The sequence below is a fragment of the Manacus vitellinus genome, unplaced genomic scaffold (assembly GCF_001715985.3).
Source record: "Manacus vitellinus isolate BGI_N305 unplaced genomic scaffold, ASM171598v3 scaffold_16_pilon, whole genome shotgun sequence".
In the NCBI taxonomy this organism is placed as follows: Eukaryota; Metazoa; Chordata; class Aves; order Passeriformes; family Pipridae; genus Manacus; species Manacus vitellinus.
The window spans coordinates 9,073,836-9,093,597 of NW_021939189.1; the positions used below are offsets into that span (position 1 = coordinate 9,073,836).

At 40.4% G+C, this 19,762-nt stretch overlaps 1 protein-coding gene across 1 annotated transcript in view; it reads left to right on the top strand.

Annotated features, from left to right (window-relative positions):
- Positions 1-2,205: 2,205 nt before the first annotated feature.
- Positions 2,206-19,762, top strand: part of IL16 (interleukin 16) — a 30,035-nt gene continuing 12,478 nt past the window's right edge. Inside the window, exons 1-7 of the mRNA XM_029958847.1 lie at positions 2,206-2,255; positions 6,359-6,764; positions 14,477-14,613; positions 15,311-15,443; positions 17,094-17,187; positions 17,632-17,774; positions 19,643-19,753. Of these exons, the coding sequence (XP_029814707.1) occupies positions 2,206-2,255; positions 6,359-6,764; positions 14,477-14,613; positions 15,311-15,443; positions 17,094-17,187; positions 17,632-17,774; positions 19,643-19,753 (1,074 nt within the window). The remainder of the gene's footprint in view (positions 2,256-6,358; positions 6,765-14,476; positions 14,614-15,310; positions 15,444-17,093; positions 17,188-17,631; positions 17,775-19,642; positions 19,754-19,762) is intronic.

The following is a 19,762-nucleotide window of genomic DNA, read 5'->3' on the forward strand; positions in this document are numbered from 1 at the left end:
CATTTGTGCAACAAGGCAGGCACAGTAGAGGTTTTTCCTCTCTCTCTCTCTCTCCCCCTCCTTTTCCTTATGGCTTCTAAAAACCTGCTTTTCTGTTCATCACTGGGCACCAAACAATTACTGTACAGAGAAGATGGAAAAAACTGCAAAAGGTTAGAGTGAAACAACATGAAAAAACAGCCCCTCCTTGTGATATTTATGTTTCTGCTGCTGGCCCTGGCAGGAGTCCAGATTTGGAATGAACAAAACTCCCAGTGGCTTAGGGACTACATTATTCAGCCCATAGTCAGGAAATGCAAAAGTATGTGACAATGGGAAGAAATAAAGCAAGCTTTCCAATGCTTTTGAGCTTCCAGCTCAATCAGTTTGGATCAAAACTCAGGGGCTGTTGAGATTTTGTGTGAATGAGTTCTCTATTGCTAAACAAAAACATGTGTGTGTTACAGTGAAAGACAGTGAAGTGGTAAACAGTATGTGGCTTTGCTCCCTTGTTGATATTTCATTTTTACAATACTAGCACTACAAAACCCCATTTAATGTACAAGGCCACTGTCCTTTCTATTCAAATACAGTGAAAAACTCTTTTCCAAAATACAAAATTAGCTCCCTATTTCTCCTCCTCTCCAGCAAAGCTACCTGATAACTATTGATCACTACTTATTGCCAAATCTCGGTTCTTTTATAAGATTAGAATGTAAAAAAGTTCAGTAATGTTCTATGTTATTTCTTAAAATAGTTAAAACTGTATCCTTTAGAAAAGATATCCTTTAGAGAACTAGCATCCTAAAAACTTAGTTGTTAGGAAAATAATGTCAAATTCTCTTCATAAAAATTTTAAATACAGAATACCCAAAATATTATTATCAAGGACAGAGTGTTGCAGGGTGCCCATAGACAATGTACAGAGCAGAGATTTCATCTTCCCTTTTTTTCCCAGTAGGGAAATCATTCCCACAGGGCAGATGCTTGTCCTCACAGTCCATGTTTTATCTAAAAGTCACAGGGCCACTAAGCACAAGACCATATCAGTGCAATATTTTAAACCTATTTTATAATTCCTCTCTCTCTTTTGCAAGTTTAGTGACAGACCAATAAAACCAGGACCTTCAAGCCACAGAACACACAGGGTAGCAGGTGTCTAAGTGCTCTCATGTTGAGCATTTCCATGACCAGACATGGCCAGGTTTATGTTCACATTTTCCTGAAAAGTATAGGATTTATGGTTTGTAAGAACATTCTAAAGAGGCCTCACAATTTCAATAAACTAACATGAAATATTTTAATTCACGCACTCATCACAAAAAGTAGTTTTCTGCAGCAGGATTGATATTTGTCGGAGTGAGCAGAACTGAGGATGGACAGCTGGGGACTGACACTGATCTCTGTGACCAATAAAAAACAGCTAAGCATGACTAGGACGTGGCAGAAAGGGTGAGCTGCCTGCTCCCACAATTGATGGTGGATGCAGCTCAAGCAGTGTTTTGTGGAGGGAATCACCACAATAGGAGAATAGATTGTGAACCACTTACTCTGCAGCAAATGAAAGGTGTGACTGAGGCAATTTGGATTCCATGGCATAGTTCTCATTTCCTGCATGCTCTGTGGAAAAAACCCAATAATTTTCTGAGTTCTTGATCAGTTTGGATCACAAAGTTGCAGTCTAGCCCATAAAGGGGAAAGTATTTAAGAACTGGTAAGTTATAGGGACCGTTTCACTTCGTGGTGAACAATACAAGGGTTTGGCATTACTTTTTGCTCCTGGAGCAGAAGTGGTCTATGAAACTGTGACTAGCTTAACGTTAAAATATCTACTAAAATATATGAGAAACCTGTTTGCCATCTGAGCCTCCAGCAGAAAATCCTGCACTTGATTAGCACAGATTCTGGCTGTCACCCTAACTCCCCTCAGGTGGGGTTAACATGTCTGAACCCCATCAATCCTTGGACAGGGGAGCAATGGGTAAAAACAAACGACACAAACTCCTTAAATGGTCTTGCCACCTCTGGGTAGCTGGGAGCCTGCTGGAAACAGTTTCCCCAATACTGCATCCCATTGCTTTTGTTTATCTAGCCTTGCTGACATTTTCTTCAATTAGGAAACAATAGCTCCGTTCCAATGTACTGAGCAGAATTACTGAAACTGAGTCACGTGGCACCAGGAGAGTGTGTTTTCAATTATTCACTCTGTCTTTTTTTGCCAGGCCTATGAAGAGGAACAGCCTTCTGCAGGAGTCAGGTTTGTCTGCCTCGCTGTTGTAAGTTCCTCCTTTTGAATTTTTCTTTTACAATTAGGTATTTTTAATTTTTAAATTTTTTTTTTAAACAGTAAATTCAACTCTACAGTAATTTCTTACTCTTTATTATAAAAATTCCAAATCTCTAGCTCTTCCTATTGCCTGGAAGCCTAGACATCTGCAATAGTGCTAATAATACTGCTCAGTAGTGAATCTGACAAAGATCACAAGATCTAGATTAAAATAGAATGCGAGATCTAGATTAAAAGAGGATGCTGTTATCACTTGGTAATGTAAATCTCATCTTGTTCTTGCTAGTAAAGAAAGGTTCTGTCTTTCCTACTGTCTGGTTAACAGCAGGGCATTCACATTCAATCTGGGAGCTACACCAAATTATTTGCATCTTGTAAATGCTCGGTTTAATATCCAACCAAAAATTTGAACCAAATGGGCACAGCTCAAATCATGTATTTTGTTTGTAGAAGACAGACTGAGTTCGGGCTTTTTAAACTTAAAGCTGGAAAAATAAAGCTTGAGGAAAAAAAATGAAACAGAGAAGGAACATTTGGTTTGCATTACAAACCACAGACAGCTTCCATCAGGCGAGCTGGAGGTATAAGAACAGCAAAAGAAAATGACAAGCAGTGAGTGCACTGGAGGAAAAGATGAATGGTTTAGAGAATTGACTTTGAAGTAATTGTCCATGCCATCAATACCTTGAATTAAATTTGGTGGAAGATGGCAATGAATCATAAAGCTTCTCTGGCACTTGTGATGTTGTTTTCTGTGTAAAATATAATTTCTTGATATTTTTATCAGAAAACATATAGACTATGCTTTTGGTACCTCCTATATTTCTGTCACTTATGCAACCCTGAATCAGCAGCTCTGGAGAGGATGTTGCCCTAGTTAGGACTTGTGATCAAATACTTATAGCAAGAGCAAGTATTTAACTGGAGGTCTTCAGGTCTACTGGGTTTGTTTTCACCTCAACCACTGGCTCGCTTTGAGATTAGGTAAGTCCTTCAGGGTTAAACTCGGGTTTTGAGTGGATGGAGCTATGATGGGGGTGGGGGAGGAGGAAACAGCTGACAAAGCAGGGCAGCAGAATTCTCTCTGCTGCAGGTAAAAGTCCTCAGGAGCATCACAGGGGGCTGGGATAGCAGAATGCACTTAGAGCAATGTTTTCTTCCCTGTTTCAACAGGTGCTTGTGTGTGTTCCCTGCATCCCAGATGCTTAGCACAGCCAGAGAGGCACCTCTTGGAGCATTTAGTACTGATGGCAGCACTCCCTTCTTAAGCTCAGCAGCTTCAGGCAGAGCAAGAAAGGGCTCGTGCATATCTCCATCCTTCATCCTAGCATGCCAGTCTCCAGAGAGCTACATTTTGACCATTAAGATATCAAGTCTTCTGCTTATCCACATGCTTAATAGCTCTTTTTTAAATTCTTCCTCTTTGGAAGCGTAAGAGTGCAGCTTATGTTTGTACAACATTGAAATCCCTGAATGAAAAGTGCTATTTCTTCTAATTTCCCCCCATAGGCAAGACTGTTTATGTCTGAATGTGCAACTTGGGCTCATTTCTGACATTTTTATTGCTACTGTCTAATAGCAATTATCAGAACACAGAAGGAACGCTGATTCCTATTGCAGATTTTCAAGTGATCCACATTCCACTCACCTCCAGCAAGTAGCTTTGTTGCTTCCTGCCCAGGTACTGAGAGTAGAGACCTGCAGAAGTTCCCCTTATCCCAGACATCCCACTGCTTTTTCAACTCCACATTCTGGTCTAGTGAGCCAGATTGCGTTTTTACCTTCCTTCAGACATACAGGAAATGCAACATCATAGGCTTAAATCTATTTCCTAATACACTGGAGATGCTAACACGGATTTCTGAGTTCAAAAATTGCAATTGAGTTCATTTATATTATAGTAGACTGAACTGTCTTTTTAAAAGACTCGAACAAGATGTTCAAACCTTGAGAGTCTTTACATATTCATAGTGATAGTGTTAGGCAGTTTTTAGCTAAAGTAATCAGCAAAGAAGCATACAAAAAAATTGCAAACTTTTGATGCTAAATTATACAACCACCAACTACTTAGTTCTCAAAATTACTGTTCTAATATAATTCATAGCACTTTTCATCTCTGTACTTCAAAATAAATTACCACATAGAGGCTCTGACAAGAAGGTTCTCTCTATAGTACAGGAATGGAGATGAATCCTAGAGAAATAAGACCCTGTGTCAACTACAAAGTACATGTGTTAAAACTGAGCTCCATCTATGTCATCTTTTTCCCCATCCCCTCTTGCCTCTGTGTCCTTAAATACAGTCCAGGATTGTCCTTTTATTCAGTGTGTCCTCTGCATCACAGGAAGGGAACATGGCTGTGCTGTTGGACAGTCCCCCATCACAGCAATCTTGTCATTCATAAGAAGAGAGGCTACTCTGAAAGGAAGAAAAAAGTAAAATTAACTATCAAATACACCGGAAAGGACCATCCAAATAAATCTCCTTTTCCCTGGGGCCTCCTTGCTTCTCCTGAAAAAGCCATGCACAAATTTTTTTTATTTTTACAAATTCAAAAAAATTCAGATTCATGTTGAACTGTGGATTTCTTCAGCAATGCCATAGACTTCCTTCAGACAGGTACTCAATGGCATAGTGCTTATCATCTGTTTTTGGTTTTTCCCTGTTTATTTATATGAAAAGGAAAAAATAAAGCCCAAGAAAAATAATCCTGCAGATTTATTATAATGTTGACTTGGATTTATTATATGAAAGTGGCTTGGTCTGAGTTTGCAGGACTGTGTTTATGGTTGTGGCTGTAAGGAGCCTTTAGAAAACCTTCCTTCTTCCATTTCTGTATCACTAGTGGCACTTCAGGTGCAAAGTGCCTATGTACCTAATTAATTCTGCATAGAAGCACCAAAAAAAACCCCAAACCAAACACAAAAACCCAGTTTAGAGCACAGTGTACAAACTTTTTCTCTCAATAGTATATCCAAGAAATGTTTTTTCAAATTACATTGATTTTCTGGTTTGTGTGTAACCCTTACAGCATCGTTATGCAAATACTTCAGTTTCAATAGGTACTTTCCCCAGAATGACAGCATTCAGTATCTATTAGGTACTGTGAGGAGAATAAAAAGTTTGTGTAATAAATACAATGATAAAAATGGTGAGAAAGTCAAAGTAATTAATTTAGAGTTTGTCTGGTTGAATTTTCAGCACTGATACATGCATACTAAAGTATTTCTAGAAAGCTTTTTCTGAGAGAAAAAGAAAACAGTTTTACAAAGACCCCCTTTGTTGCATTAACATGTTCATTATTCATTTTACAAAAGCTCCAACTTCCGCCACATTTTGATTGTATAAATTTTCTTCCATTTTACCTTAATTTTGTATGCTGAATCATGTGCTGAAACAAACCTTTTCTGTAATAGGACACTTTTTGATTGATGTACTGGGGCTGTATTCCTTTATAGAGTTCAATCCCTAATCAGATATTCACATCTTAAGTGCTTCACTGGATCTCTCTGTTACTCTTAAATGCACTGTCTTAAGTGAGTTCTGGTCTGCAAAGGTGGAAGTTTTATAGCAGCCTGACATTCCTTATTTTCTCAAGGCTATGATCTACTTTTGCTAAACCACTTACAAATCAGATGAGCCAGGCAGAGAACTTAATGTCAACAATTTGATTAATCTTCTTTGAATTATAGTGGTTTCATGAATCAGGCTTCAGAAGGAGCTTGTTCTTTCCAAATAATATTAGGAGGATAGAATAATGCTTTTAAAGTATCCTCTTTTTCAATATGGGATTTCAACATGCAAATTCAGCAGATGCCCAAAGCCAGGAGACAATGGGAGCATCACAAACTTTTATTAAAAGCACTCCATTGTGCTTGAGGAACATGGCAAGAGAATGAAAAGGTGAAGGAGAATCTAGTAGAGCACTGTGCAGAAACAGAATTAGCAAGTCATGAGATATCACGTGGCTGTTCGCAGACTGAAAGGCTCTGTTGATTCGATTTATTCATTAGGGCTTTTCAGTAGTGTAGGTTATTAGTGGGAGAAAGTGGGGTATATTGCAACTTACTTTTTATATTTCCTTTCCTGGAGGATATTTAGCACCAGAGAAGCGGCGAAAGTTATTGAAAGTATCATGCCACACAAATGGGAGAATGACAGGAAGAAGAGCAGTGGCTCTCTGAAGATGGATCAAAAGAGCAACGCTGGGAACAGGAAGTCGAGGAAGTTTCGCTCCATTTCAAGATCACTTATACTTTGCAATGCCAAAAACAGTGACGATGGGTCAAGTCCCGACGAGAAATGCCCCGATCCCTTGGAGATGTCTACCAGCTGGGGTCAAGAGGACTTGGACTGCTCTCCTAGAACACAAGTGCCATGCACATCGGAGACAGAAGACAGCCCACCCGATCCTCCACGTGTGATCACCAGCACGGTCCAGTCCAAAGCTGCTGCAAATGAGAACTGCAACAACATGAGAAGAAAGTTACTCACCAAGGTAGGCAATTTGTCCTGTATATTGTAATGTTTCCCATTACAGTAGTTTCTAAATTAATAAATTCCTAAATTAACTCATATTTCTCAGGAACACAGGGTTCTACTCAGCTTTTTTAGAGCCTGCAGTGTTCCTGATCTGCATAAACAATACGAAAATGTATTAGCATCCCTGCTGTGCTGTTGCACTCTGCTGATCGACGTTCTGCTGAAATCAGTGACTCCAGGACACACAGTGTTCAGATTAGCACAGCTGGTGTGTTCTACCTGCAGTACAGAATTCAGCTCAAAATATAAAGCTGTCACTATAGTAAAGTACATTTGTAGAGTGCAATACCATAAGATCTCATAAGCTATGCATGCACGAATTATATTAATACTGTGGAAGACAGGAGATTCTGTAGGAAGATGCTCTTTCCCTCTGATTCATGAAGAAGCTAGTGATGGCTCTAAAACCACCAGAGACATCACACTTCCTAGAGATATAAAAAGTCTTAACAGCCTTGTATTTCAATATTATTCTTTAATCAAGTAACTATATTAACACTAACAATCCAAACAACTTTTCAACCTGAACAATATATTTAGATGCTTTCAGAAAGTTCCTTTTCAGTAGCATAACCTAATTTTCCACTTTCTCTCTACCTGATGTGTAAAAGGGACCTCACTGCAAGCATCCTCCTGGTACCTCCTTTATTATAAGCCTTTTATCTGTGCAAATAGTTACTCATGTGAAAGAACTGATTCTTTCACCTAAAATGTTTTTCTTATATATATTTTATTTTATTTTACATACCTTCCATAGAAATTGGTTAAAACTAGAACTCTGTCTAAAACACAGTGGCACAGTGTTACTGAAAATCAGAATCTCCCTATACTCCTTGAGTTTCTTGCTAATGATCACAGCATGCCCAACATTGCAAAGACAGCAGCAGGATGGATACAAGGTTTTTCAACCCTTGGCAGAGTCCCAGCATGAAGGCAAAACCAAAACAAATTGCTATTACATTCTGACAGAAAACAAGACCAAGTCCCAGTATACACTCAGTCACCTGAAATCCATACCATCGCCTCCTTTTTGGAACACTGCTGATTCCCTGCTGCGAGTGAAGGAGCTGGCCCCTGTGGACTTCCCCACCTTCTCTTTTTAAAAGTTGAAGCACTTAGGTGTGTGTCAGCTGCCACGGTCTACTTGCTTGCGTATCTCCAAAGCGTGCAGGGCTCCAGTAACTGTTGAGATCCATATCCATATGAAACTACTCAGTATCTTATTGCAGGCTGTAAGTTTAGATCATTGCCTTTTATAGCTGGTAAGCAGCTAAAAGAGGAATCTGGGGAACAGGGTAAGTCCCATAACTAATACATTTGCACAGATAAAATATAACTGCTAAGGGTATAAATCCACTCTTTGGCTGAAGCCTCAGTGTCACTGACCAGGATGGGGCAGGAGCCGGGATGGATGGTGACATAAATTAGTCATCAGCCCAGTCCCTTACAGCAGCATTTGGGTTGCTTAGTGCCCCTGCAGACAAGGGGTACCATTAAATTCCCACTCCAGAGCTCTCATAGCAATATAAACCTCTTCAAATGCTACTTGCTAATCTTCCATACCTTTCAGAGTCATGGATCAATGAGTGATTCTAAAAAGTCTTATCTCATCATGGTAAATAGGATGAACTTTGGTAACAGCCATACTGACCTTATCCTGTACTACTGTTGCTGAGGCTTTCCCCTGTATTATGAACGCAGTGATCTCTCTCTTCCATATGGCAACAGCCTGTCAGTACAATCTTCCTGTACTACGTCTTAACAAAGCTTAAGCCTAAGACCTCTCTCGTTAAGGAGTCCACAAGCATTTTTCAAGTCCCAGTGTAATACTCTCTCTCTCCATCTCCATGTGACACTTTAGAAATTCATGATGTGTGACTCAGAGCTGAAGGATCCTTGCCTTTGTTCAAGAAAATTGATTCCATTCTTACAGTGGTGTTGCTGAGGCTATTCCATTATTCTTCTGCTTTCCAGCACCTGCAGCCCTAACCATAACTCTGAAGGTGTTAATAACTCCCACAGAACTGAACAACTTAATATTTGCTGTCACAATGGAAGGAGAGGAGAATGTTTAGAAGTGCTGCATGATTTAATGTTCCCGGTACATTTCTTCTCCAGAGTAAGGGTGAACCTGTAACATCAGTATTCAAAATACGAGTTCCTTTTTTCTGTTAAAAGCCTTAAGTATCTCCCTGGGCATGAGATTCACCACAAGCAATAAATCAAGAGCAAATCAAATAGTGTTTCAAGACTAAATAGAAAAGATTTCTTTTCCTTCTCTAGTGTTCTGTCAGCAACGATGAGAGCAGATGAACAGTCTTTTAATTCATTTGGTATCTGTGCTCCACTATTCACTTATACTGACTATTGCTCATCGTGTCCAGAGACCCAGGGTTACCTAGGGTGTCATTTGTTCAGCCAGCTGCCACACCACATAGCTTCCAAGATGAGGTGTGCTTGGTGTGGTATGGTGGAATGTCAGCTTGACAATGCATAAACAAGCAGATCTCCCTTATAGCTTGCTTCTCACAAAATCAGCAATTTTCAGATGGCCTGAAAAGAAACCAAAGAAATTGCAAGCAGTATCTGATACCATGAGCACTGCCACAGCAAACACTGTGGAAGATGTCCTTGCCTGGTCACGTCACTACAGAGACTATGCCAGTTATTGGGAGAACTGGGCAGAAATAGACAATACAAACTCCTATTCTTCAGGGAACAGCAGTCTCTGCTGGGTCTGAGAGCTGCTTCAAGAAGCACTTCCACTAATTCAAGAAACATTCTATTACCTCTTCCCTGTACCACAAGTGCCCTGGGAAGCATGGGGAATTACCAGTCAGTGGGGCTGGCAGCAGGGTTGAAATAGTATCTAGAATAAACCAGAATAGAGAAGGGCTGATTCTTTATGCAAACACTGGATCTGAGCTGATCTGACTGCATGGCTCTATTTGGTTCTAGAAACTTCTGTACCGTTGCTTCCTTTGGTTCCTGCCCCTCTTCTCAAAGGAGAGAAAAAGCAAAAGGTAATTTTTCTCCTTTGGTCACTACCAGAACATACTTTTCTTAACTTGCCTTTATGCAAACACCAGTTAGCTGGCCCTTTGGTACCAGGACAAGTGCTATGGCAACAGACTGTAATGTCTCAAACATGAGCCCGTGGGCAGGACAGAAAAACAAAGCCAAGAGAGGAGGCTGCATTTATTTAGATACTTATGTGTTCTCCTTACTTTTCCTACTTGTTCTCTCTTTCTGTCTTCCCAGCCTTTTCGATTTTGCTACACAAGAGCCATGTCATCCTCAGAGAAAGATGGGAAAGAGGCTGTTGCATTAAGACAGTGAGTGCTGCAAAACACAAGCCAGGGCAAAGGCTCCCAGAAAAACATACTTAAGGCCAGATGATGGGTGGAAAGGTCCTTCTGTAACATCTGATGTGCTGAATTGCCTGTCTAGGGCAGAATCTTAAACCCATGCCCTGCTCCTTGCATCATTCTTTCTAGCTTCTGCCATTTTATTGATTGCACAGGGAATATGCTGCTGGGAAAATGAATTACATTTACTATAAATATTTTGATAAGACCAAAGACCAAAGCATCAGGCTAGGATACATCAGAACCAGTAGAGTGAGTTTATGCCAGAGCAACTCTGGCCCTTTCTTTGTTAAACTTGATGCAGAAAAAAATTCTTCTTGAAGAAAATCCCCAAAGACTCTATTCTCTTGGAAATCCCAGCTATTTCACAGTCAGAAGGCCATAAAAGCTAAATATTTAAATTCATTATTGTACTGTTGTTAGATTTTTTTTGTTTATTTGTTTTGGGGTTTTTTTCTTTTCTTTTTTTAAACCAGCAGTCAGTCAGCTCATTGTCATACCCTTGGTTAACTGAGTCCAAGACCTTACTTGAACTAGCCTTGTATAACACTTCATTTCAGACAATCTAACTACTGTGTCTTACTTTCAGAGCGCACAAAAGTTTTTCAGTTTTCCACAGATGCCATGGTTACCCTTATGTCTAAACAACATCTGGAATTAGATGTTTTGAGATGAGACTGGCTACAAATGTCTAATGAAAACACGAAGGAAAAAGAAATCTTTTAAATGGCAGATAAAAAAACATCCTCAGAAGCTTTGCATTTTGCATGACAAAAAAGGGGGACAGGAAGAGAGGGTTGGCCTGGATGTGCAAATTACTTTTCCAGAACTAAATACAAGAAAAATTAATCTGCTCTCACCTATGAAAAAAATGCATTAAAGAATGCTCTTGAACTCCATCTTTGATTTTTATCTTTCAGCCAAGCAGTTTAAATACAAATTTTCTTTGAGTGCATATTATAACACAGATAAAAGTTTCCCCAGAGTCTTGAAGTGCTTGAAGGCAAAGCCCTTTATAAGCAGAGATTTTATTCACTGGCAGCAAATTCACGTTTAAACATATGTTCTAATACTGAATAGACAAGGTTGAACTAGAATCCACCTGCCCCCACACCAAACCTGCCAACCTTCTTTTAGCAAATTTTTAGTACTCATTGCATTCCGAGCTATAAATTACCTTTCAAAACCAGCAGGATGCTTTGAAAAGGAGAAGGGTGCAAAAATAAATACTGTCTTTACTCTTGGAACCATCCACAGTATTTCTACGCATAAAATAATCAGAGAGACAGGAAAAAAGATATTAAAGAACAAAACCCAAAGCAAATTGACTGCTGGCACATGAATTGGGTCAAATGTTTATTTTTCTACAGAACAGCTTTTATTAATTTTCTGTCGTGTTGCAATAACTTGGATATGAATGCAGTGATCTATAACCAGGACCCAAAAAATACAGATGCTGACAACATACAGATACTTGTCACATGTCCACAGCCCAATAAAAACTTTTTTTTTTTTTAAATTATTCACCTAAATGAATTGCAGCAACGATTGAGACACAGAGCTGATTTGAAATGTAGCCCAGCTTGGTAAGATGACTACATGTGTAAACAAAAAATGTTCCCAAGGTTTTTCTGCAGTGTATAACAGATTTAACCTCTACTTTCCTAGTGACTAAGTGCACGCAACTTACTGCTCTTACAAAAATATCTGTATCAGTTTTGCTTTAGTGTCATTTCACATGTATGTCCCAGTACAACCCAGAATTTCCAGCCTGGCACGTGTCCCATTGTACAAAACACAGTGTCTTCCCCAGGGGACTCACACAGTTCTGCACTGAAAGACCTCAAAGCCAAACCCACTGCACTCTGTGATGTCCCGTGAAACTGGTGAGAGCCACATAACTTTTGGACATGAAATCATGAGGATATTTACAGGTACCACTAACACAGTAGCTGTACACTGTGAACAGGTTATATGTAAGGCACCAGCACGACTCTACTTTTAACACTGGTGAGTTGGAGACAGTCTGAAAAGGCCTATCAGCTGGAAAATCAAGAAGAGGCTGAAGTATGGAGAATAGCTATGCAAAATTCTGCGTGCATGTCTGACCAGTATCTGTGAGAGGGCACACATATACTTCAGGGGAGCGTTATATAACAGTAAAGACTCATAAGAAGATAAGTTGGCAAGTCCAAATTTGAATTCTGACTACAGAAAAAAGAAAGGAAATAACTTTTTTAAACACTGAGATTATAATACCATTATTCTTTCACAACACCCCCAATCCGCAATCAGCTGACATCTCAAAATATTTAGCCAATTTCCTGCCTTTAATATCTCTCTTATATTTCTCATGTTTTAGAGCAAGCACACTACCCTATTGAAAACCCCTTGGGTTTTAAAGGATACTTCACGCATGCAAAATTTGGCCTGTAATTTCATAATCATACCTGAAATAAAGGACCAATGCAAACAAACAGAAAAGTGAGCTCACATTTTTGGCTACTCAAGATCTCAAATTTTAAGGTATCAGAATTTTAATCTTTATTTTGTTACTATGCCGAAGACTTCAAAGCACTGCCATAAGATATAAAAAAAGAACATAATGTAATCCTGATTGCAAGTAAGTATTTCCCAAGATATTTATCTTGGGTGAAAAGTAAATACAGAATCTCCAAAGCTAACATTAGAGTTCAAACAAACTGGTTTAAGACAGAATTCTGTCCGTGCTTATACGCTTCCCAACATATTACTCACTAGAAGCACTCTTTGTGAACAAAAGAGGCTTCGTAAAATTCAGACACTCCTCGTTAAAAGCAGACAATCTGGAATGCAAGTAAACCCACAGAGTTAACGAGTCAGTCAATACAAGTACAGCCCTTATCCCTTACCTACTGAACTCAGCCTGCAGTGAGCCTAGGGCTCCAAGCTAAATACTTCATTCATTCACAGCCTCAGATTTACTCTGGCAGGTTTCAGAATGGGAGCCAGGCTTCAGCAGTCAGCCTAAAAGATAATGACCTTTATTGACATTGCTGTAAATTTGAAGTTTGTGTTTGCTGCCAGTCAGGTATGATGTGATCCCTATTGATTTGTGGTGAAAGAGCATAATGATTCTCACTCTCGGGGCTGGAGGAACTCTGCTTAGGGCAGAAATGGAGCCCTACTGACGGTGAAAGTGGCTACACAGCTTTCCTTGTGTCTCAGAGGACTGCAGATTACTGGAAACAGTTTATGCCACTCTGATCAGGGGCCCAGGGAGCAATACAGACAGTTGACCACTGCTATATTTTGTGGCCTGTCCTAACATATGAAATTTGCCTCCCCTTCAGAAATCTATACCTCAGTCACACAAATCTCTTGGGAACAAGCCTGGACCAGGATACACTGAGAGTCCTCTTCACTTTGTGGAGTATGGAGAGGCTGGCGAGGGCAGAGGAGGTGCGTTCAGCTGGGAGCAGAATGAGTGAATACTTGAACCAGGACATATACTAAGCAAATGGAGAAGAAATTGTGTGCTAACGTTCCAGCTTTCCTTGCCTCTTTAGAATGTTTAAGTGTTCACATATTTGTGCCACAGGAGCATATTTCCTAGTCAAATGTGTTGTGCTTCATGTGCTTAGTCACTCCATTCTTTGCTTTCCTTAAAAGTCTTAAGACACTATTTCTCCTCCTGCGTAGCCGTGTGTTAATGATTCACAACTGCATTAAAAATATGCTTACAATTAGTCCTCCAGATGCAACACAGACTACAGCAACTTCAACCAGTCTGGAGTGGACAAAGAATTTTCCACTGTTGCAGACCTCTCTATTCCCCTGCCTCTACTTAACAAGTCAGCAGCAGGGGTGGAGCTTTTAGTGTTTTGTATACACTTATTTTCCATCCAGACCTCTTCTGTTTTCCAGAGCATTTAATTTTCTGGCATGTGTTTATTTTCCTCCCTGTCTTTTCTTATAATAGTTAGTATAGGCAAAGCTTGCCCAGTTACTGTGAAAAGTCTATTATTTGTTCTCTTCCCCTCTATGCAAAGGGACACTACATTCTAATTCTCCCCTCTTGTAGCCAGAAGCCACTGAAGTTCTAAGGAAAACAACTTTTTTAAAACACTGACTCTATAATACCACTGTTCTTTCTCAACTGCACAGTGTTAAAGGCCTGCTCCTATTCTTCTTGGAGGCAATCTGGTTCTAAGAATGTGAACACTTTCTGTATTTCTTAAAAAGACTCAAGATAAGTGTAAGCAACTTTTAACACCCTTGGTACATTTTCTTTTATGCAACCTTTCATCTTCTGAATCAGGACAGCTGCATCTGCAGGCTGTGTGCAACGTCGGGGAGCAGCAGCTCAGGATTCAAGTTCTCCAGGAGTCCAAAATGTTCATCCTTCTGGAAAGGGTTCACAGGCAGCCACGTGCCTGCTGAAGGCCGAGCAAGCAGGTACCGTACACATGGAGTCAGCAAGTTATTAGAGAGACATTTTTTTTTGCATGGAGTTTGCATGACCAGCTTTGGGTGAAAAGCTATGCCTTGAAGCTCTGTTCCAGAGAAAAGCAGTGATGCCTGGGAGTAACTTCTTACTACGCTTACATTTGGAGACATGGGTCGAGGTTCTAGAAAAATAGAACTATGAACATTCAGGAATTTATTGCTTCCCAATTTACACTAAGAAATAAAACCTGGAAGAATGAGAGAGCGTGCACATCAAGTTTTCAAACATGATTTCCTAGTCACCCTATTAAAGGGCAGTGTAGGATGGCCCCAGCCTACCAAGGTTGCTGGAAAACAATGTGAACCAAGGTTCTGACAGGGAGTAAAGCGTGTTTATAGTCTCTGATCAATTTGCAAATGCAAGATGGTGAGAGAGGAGGAATATCTTGCCTAGAAGTTAGCAAAATGTGGAAAGGCAGCCACTGATCACCAGGATAGAACAGCAACAGGAGAAAATCCGAGCAAGGGATGAGATGTATCACACATCAAGGCATCTTGCGGCAGCCCTCTTCAAGGCAAAGGGAGAATTGCAGCCAACTCCTCAGTTAGTGAGGGGACATGTAGCACAACAGTGCCATATTGTTCTTTGTAAAATAATATGCAAATGTTTCTGGTTTTGTTGGGTTTTGTTTTGTTTTTTTTTAAGGGATGGTTGCCTGAGCCCAGGGGACGAACTGTTAACACTAAATGGACAGTCACTTAAAGATCTGCCCAGGAAGGAGGCCGAATCTCTCATTCACCCAACGACACGGCTGGTGAACATCCTGATGGCTAACAAAGTAAGCATGAAAGCTGTGGTCCACTCCCACAAGTGTGGGGTGATTTGACATTTACTTTAGAGAGGAGAGGTATTTGTTCATCAGACGTTTGAAGAACATGGTTTTGCCTTTCCTGACAAAACCCAAAACCTCTTGTGGTCAGACTCTGGTGACTTTCAGCATAGCTTTTTCCCAGATAAACAGAAGTTATGGGGAGGCCAAGGCCCTGGGAAACTCTAGCAAGGGCTGTACAACCCCTCCTTTTAGAAGCACATAGCTTGCCAATGTTAATTTTCCATTTAGAAGTTGAACAAATGCGGATTGAGAGGTGGATTAAAGGGAAGATCCATGAATCCAGGAGCCAGAGAGCAGGCCCTGTAATGAAGTAGTTTTGTGGATCTAGGATCTATAGCTAATAGCAAAGGCTTTCCAAGCTACCTAACCTGGTAAGAGAAACACTGCAAAATCATTTTCAAAATTCCTTTTCAAGGATCTTCTCTGTATTTCTTATTCTGAACAGTTCCTTAAGGGAATGGGACTGAAAATCCCTAGTAGGATTTTGCTACTTGGCAATACCTCCACCTGCTGTCCAAGAGGAAAATTTTCTCTCATTAGATCTTGAGGTATCTCCAAACAGAACCACTGAAGTCAGAATTCTGGAATGAAGTGTTTGTTGGTTCCAGAAAGATTAGAACATACAGGTCGTGCTCTTATGCTGCTCTTGTGGTCTTTTTAGCCCCTGTAGAATATTGCTGAGCAAAACGCTTTTGTACTTGGAGTTTTACTGTATTCATATCACTTTCCATATTCTGTCTGTATTTAGTAACGTTCTTCCTTCAACTGTGATTCCCTCAGGATCAATGTCATAACAAAAGCAGGACTTGCAGGAACTATACACGTACAGAAATTACTCCTAACATGGACTGTTATTCAGATGTGATAATTTATTTATTTTCAAACCATTCTAAAAACCTGCCTTTATAAACCTGAATGTTTTATCTACAAGTTTTTAAGTGCAAGAATTACTGGCCATATTTTCAAAAGCAACAGGATTTTCCAAGTAGAAGATACTGATTTTTTTTTAAACACAAAATCCTAATCCTCAGTGGTTTTTAAACATGCAAATTGTATTTTGACTAAAAACAACCCTCTGAAATCAGAAGTTGAACACCTAGCCACCATCGTAAAGCTGGGTCTAAGAATTTCTCCCTTGAATATAACACCCCTCTAAGGTGCTTGAGTACCCAAAAGCACCAGTTAACCCCAGAAATTAGACAAGCATTTGCTACAATTCACCCACACGTCAAACTATTAGTCTACCTGAACCAACTGGGAGTGTCCAATTAATTTTCTGTCTGTTTTGATTAAAGATCAGAATCTATTTTTATTTTATTATTTTGTTACACCAATACTTCTAACAAAGTACTTTGTTACACTAATATTTATAACAAAGTTTTGAGCTACATTCTCCTTTATCATCCTATCTATTTTAAATAATTAATTTTTCTTCATATGTTTTGATTCAGGCTGAAATTTGTGCCAGCCAAATTAGGATAAAATTTATTTTTAAGATTAGACCAATTCAAAATTTTCTTGCATAGCAATAGAGTTTTTTCTTGTTTATCTGGTTATTGTTTTTTGTTTTTGTTTGCTTGTTTGTTTTTGTTTTAGGAAACGCCAAGGGGCAAGGAAAGGCCTTTGGAAATACAGAATGGTTTTCTGCACAGTAAATCTGCATGTCAGAGGACTCGCAGTAACTCAGCCAGTAAGTGGTAGAGAAGTCATCTGCTCACTTGTAATACTCAGGGAATGCACAGCACAGAACCTCCTGGTGTGATGGTACTGGGGTGTTAAAAGAAATGGCAACTGTTGTCCAAAGTTATTCCAGAATCCTTAGCTAAGAATTGCTGATGCATAAAACCTTCAGCTTGTCCATTCACAAAATCCTACAGTCAGGTTTTGTGCATAAGCTTTACATTTTATGGGGCATTTTTAAGGTGTATTCTAAGTGGGTCAAGAGTTGTTTGGTAGGGAATGTTTGCTTTTTATTATGTTTAACATTAGGCTATCCCCACAGTGAGGACTGAAAAGATTGATCCCTTCACAAAGAGATTTACGGGAGGAAAACCATTTCCAAGTAACGTTTACCTGATAAAATGACTGTGCAGAAGTGTCCAGCGCTTGAACAATAACAGCCTCTCTGTGTCAGGTGTGAGCCCGTTCTGGATGGGGGAGGTGGAGAGCACGGCACCCCGGAGAGCTGTGCCCCTCAGGGACCGACAGCCCCACACTCTCCACACCAGCCGCAAATCTCTTTCCCAGCAGCTGGACTGCTCTGCAGGGAGAGCCCCGGTAAGTGCTGCAGGAAATCACCTGAAAAACAGACAAAATTGTCTCCAATAAGACTCTGGGTGACTGTGGCAGCCGCTTTCCTACCAGAACCCAGCTTCTCTCCAGGCCCTGTCAGGGACGATGGTCACTCTCCTCTGCTTTCTACCCCCAACACCTCCTCTGTGAGGGGCAGGAGACCAGGAAAGGCTCATGCCAGCAAACCCCCATTTCTCCAGCAACTTCTCCCTCCTGTTGCCCCAACAAGTTTTATGGTGTGTGTAAATCCCCCTATGTGGTTCACACCGCCCCACTTTGGACCCCACTGCCACCACCCTCCCCAGTCACCTCCACTGGCCTACCCATGGCCACAAGAAGGATGGACTCACCTGATGGCTGGAAGTGGCTGCCCTTGCTGCACTGGCTGCACAAGGCATCCCAATTTCTGCCCACACTGAATCAGAAAGATTTAAACACCCCATTAATGTAGGCTAGAGACTGGCAGCAACTCACCATTGTCTGGGACAGCGAAGGCTGGGTAGGGCAAAGAGGTTGATGGTGTTTATGGCCAGTGGTTCCCAAGCTCAAGCCTGGAGGGAGATATGGAAGTGAAGCTCCTCACTGTCACCTCTTGCTGTGCCTGAAGCAAGGCTGGGGGACTCACTGCTGCTCCCTCTCTTTTCCTGGCCAGTCCCTCACCCTTGCAGTGCCACAGCCTCACCCAGGGCTTTAACACAAGTGAAGAAGGGCAAACTGGAGCACAAAGACCAATCAAACAACACCCACATACACAGACAGACCCTCAGGGATTCACTGGGTTCCCTACTCCTCAAAGGCCCTGCGTGGCGTGTGCTGCCCACTGGCAGAGGCTCTTTGGCAGCATCCTCGTTTTGGGTATCACTACCCACCACAAACATATAAAAAATACATCCTCTCACACAGAAGTAAAAGACACATGAAAATTTCCTGTTTCAGATTTAGAAGATCCACAATGGAATAAACAATCACCCTGATCTAGTAGAGGAATGTATTTTGGAGAGTGTGGTTTTGGTGTTGCACAGGCATCTCCCTCTCAATCATGTTCCTAATCCCATGTTGAACAATTAATCTTGTTTTTATGTCAAAACTGAGACCTATTTTCTCACATATGCAGAAGACAAAATTTTGGCTGATTTTCCACATGCTTCATCAGCTGTTAGTTTCACTTTGCTGCATTAAAAAAAAAAGTGTTGAACTCTCTCCTATGTGTAATGACTGCAATTAACTCTGGCCCTGCTGAACTTCATGCATACTTAGCTTTAGGTAATGACTTTTGTCAGGGCTTAAATTAGCTTGCGATACCCAATTCCATGTTGAAATAGGAGATTTCCATTAAATGCCCATTAAGATGGGTTAAATCTCAGGGGCTGGAGTTATGAAATCCACTCTCTGTGGAATGGAGGGAGGAAGAACACTGAGAAATTGCTCACCTTGGTTATCAAGCAAAAAGGATGTGCTTCACCTCTTTCGGCAGTAGAAAGATGCTTATGTAGTGGTTCACCACATAAGCAGAAGCACAGAGTAGTTCATGATCTGAAGAACTTTCATGAGCAAAACTGGTTTTATTTGTCCCAAGATAAAATATATCTTTCTACACCAATGCACCACTTGAAGGGTCAACGTTCTATTTTTTTCCAGTCTAATCACTGCAGGACAAATTCAGTGATCAGCAATTGTCTGAATAAAAAATGGCTTATGAAAATTAGAGAGACTGAAAAAAAAATCTTTAGTACCATCAGTTATAAGCAGGAAAATTTCAAATAAACAAGCAGGTGTAATGTATGTCCAAAAATTTCTGGTTCTGTATTAAAAATTTTTTGTGAGCCCCTTTTTTTTTTTTTTAATGTTCACAGGCAATTTCAAGATCATCTAGATCCCTAAGTACAGCACAGCTAGTGCACACTTCCTGTGGCTCACAGGCTTCAGTAATTTCAAACATTGTACTGATGAAAGGACAAGGGAAGGTAAGACTG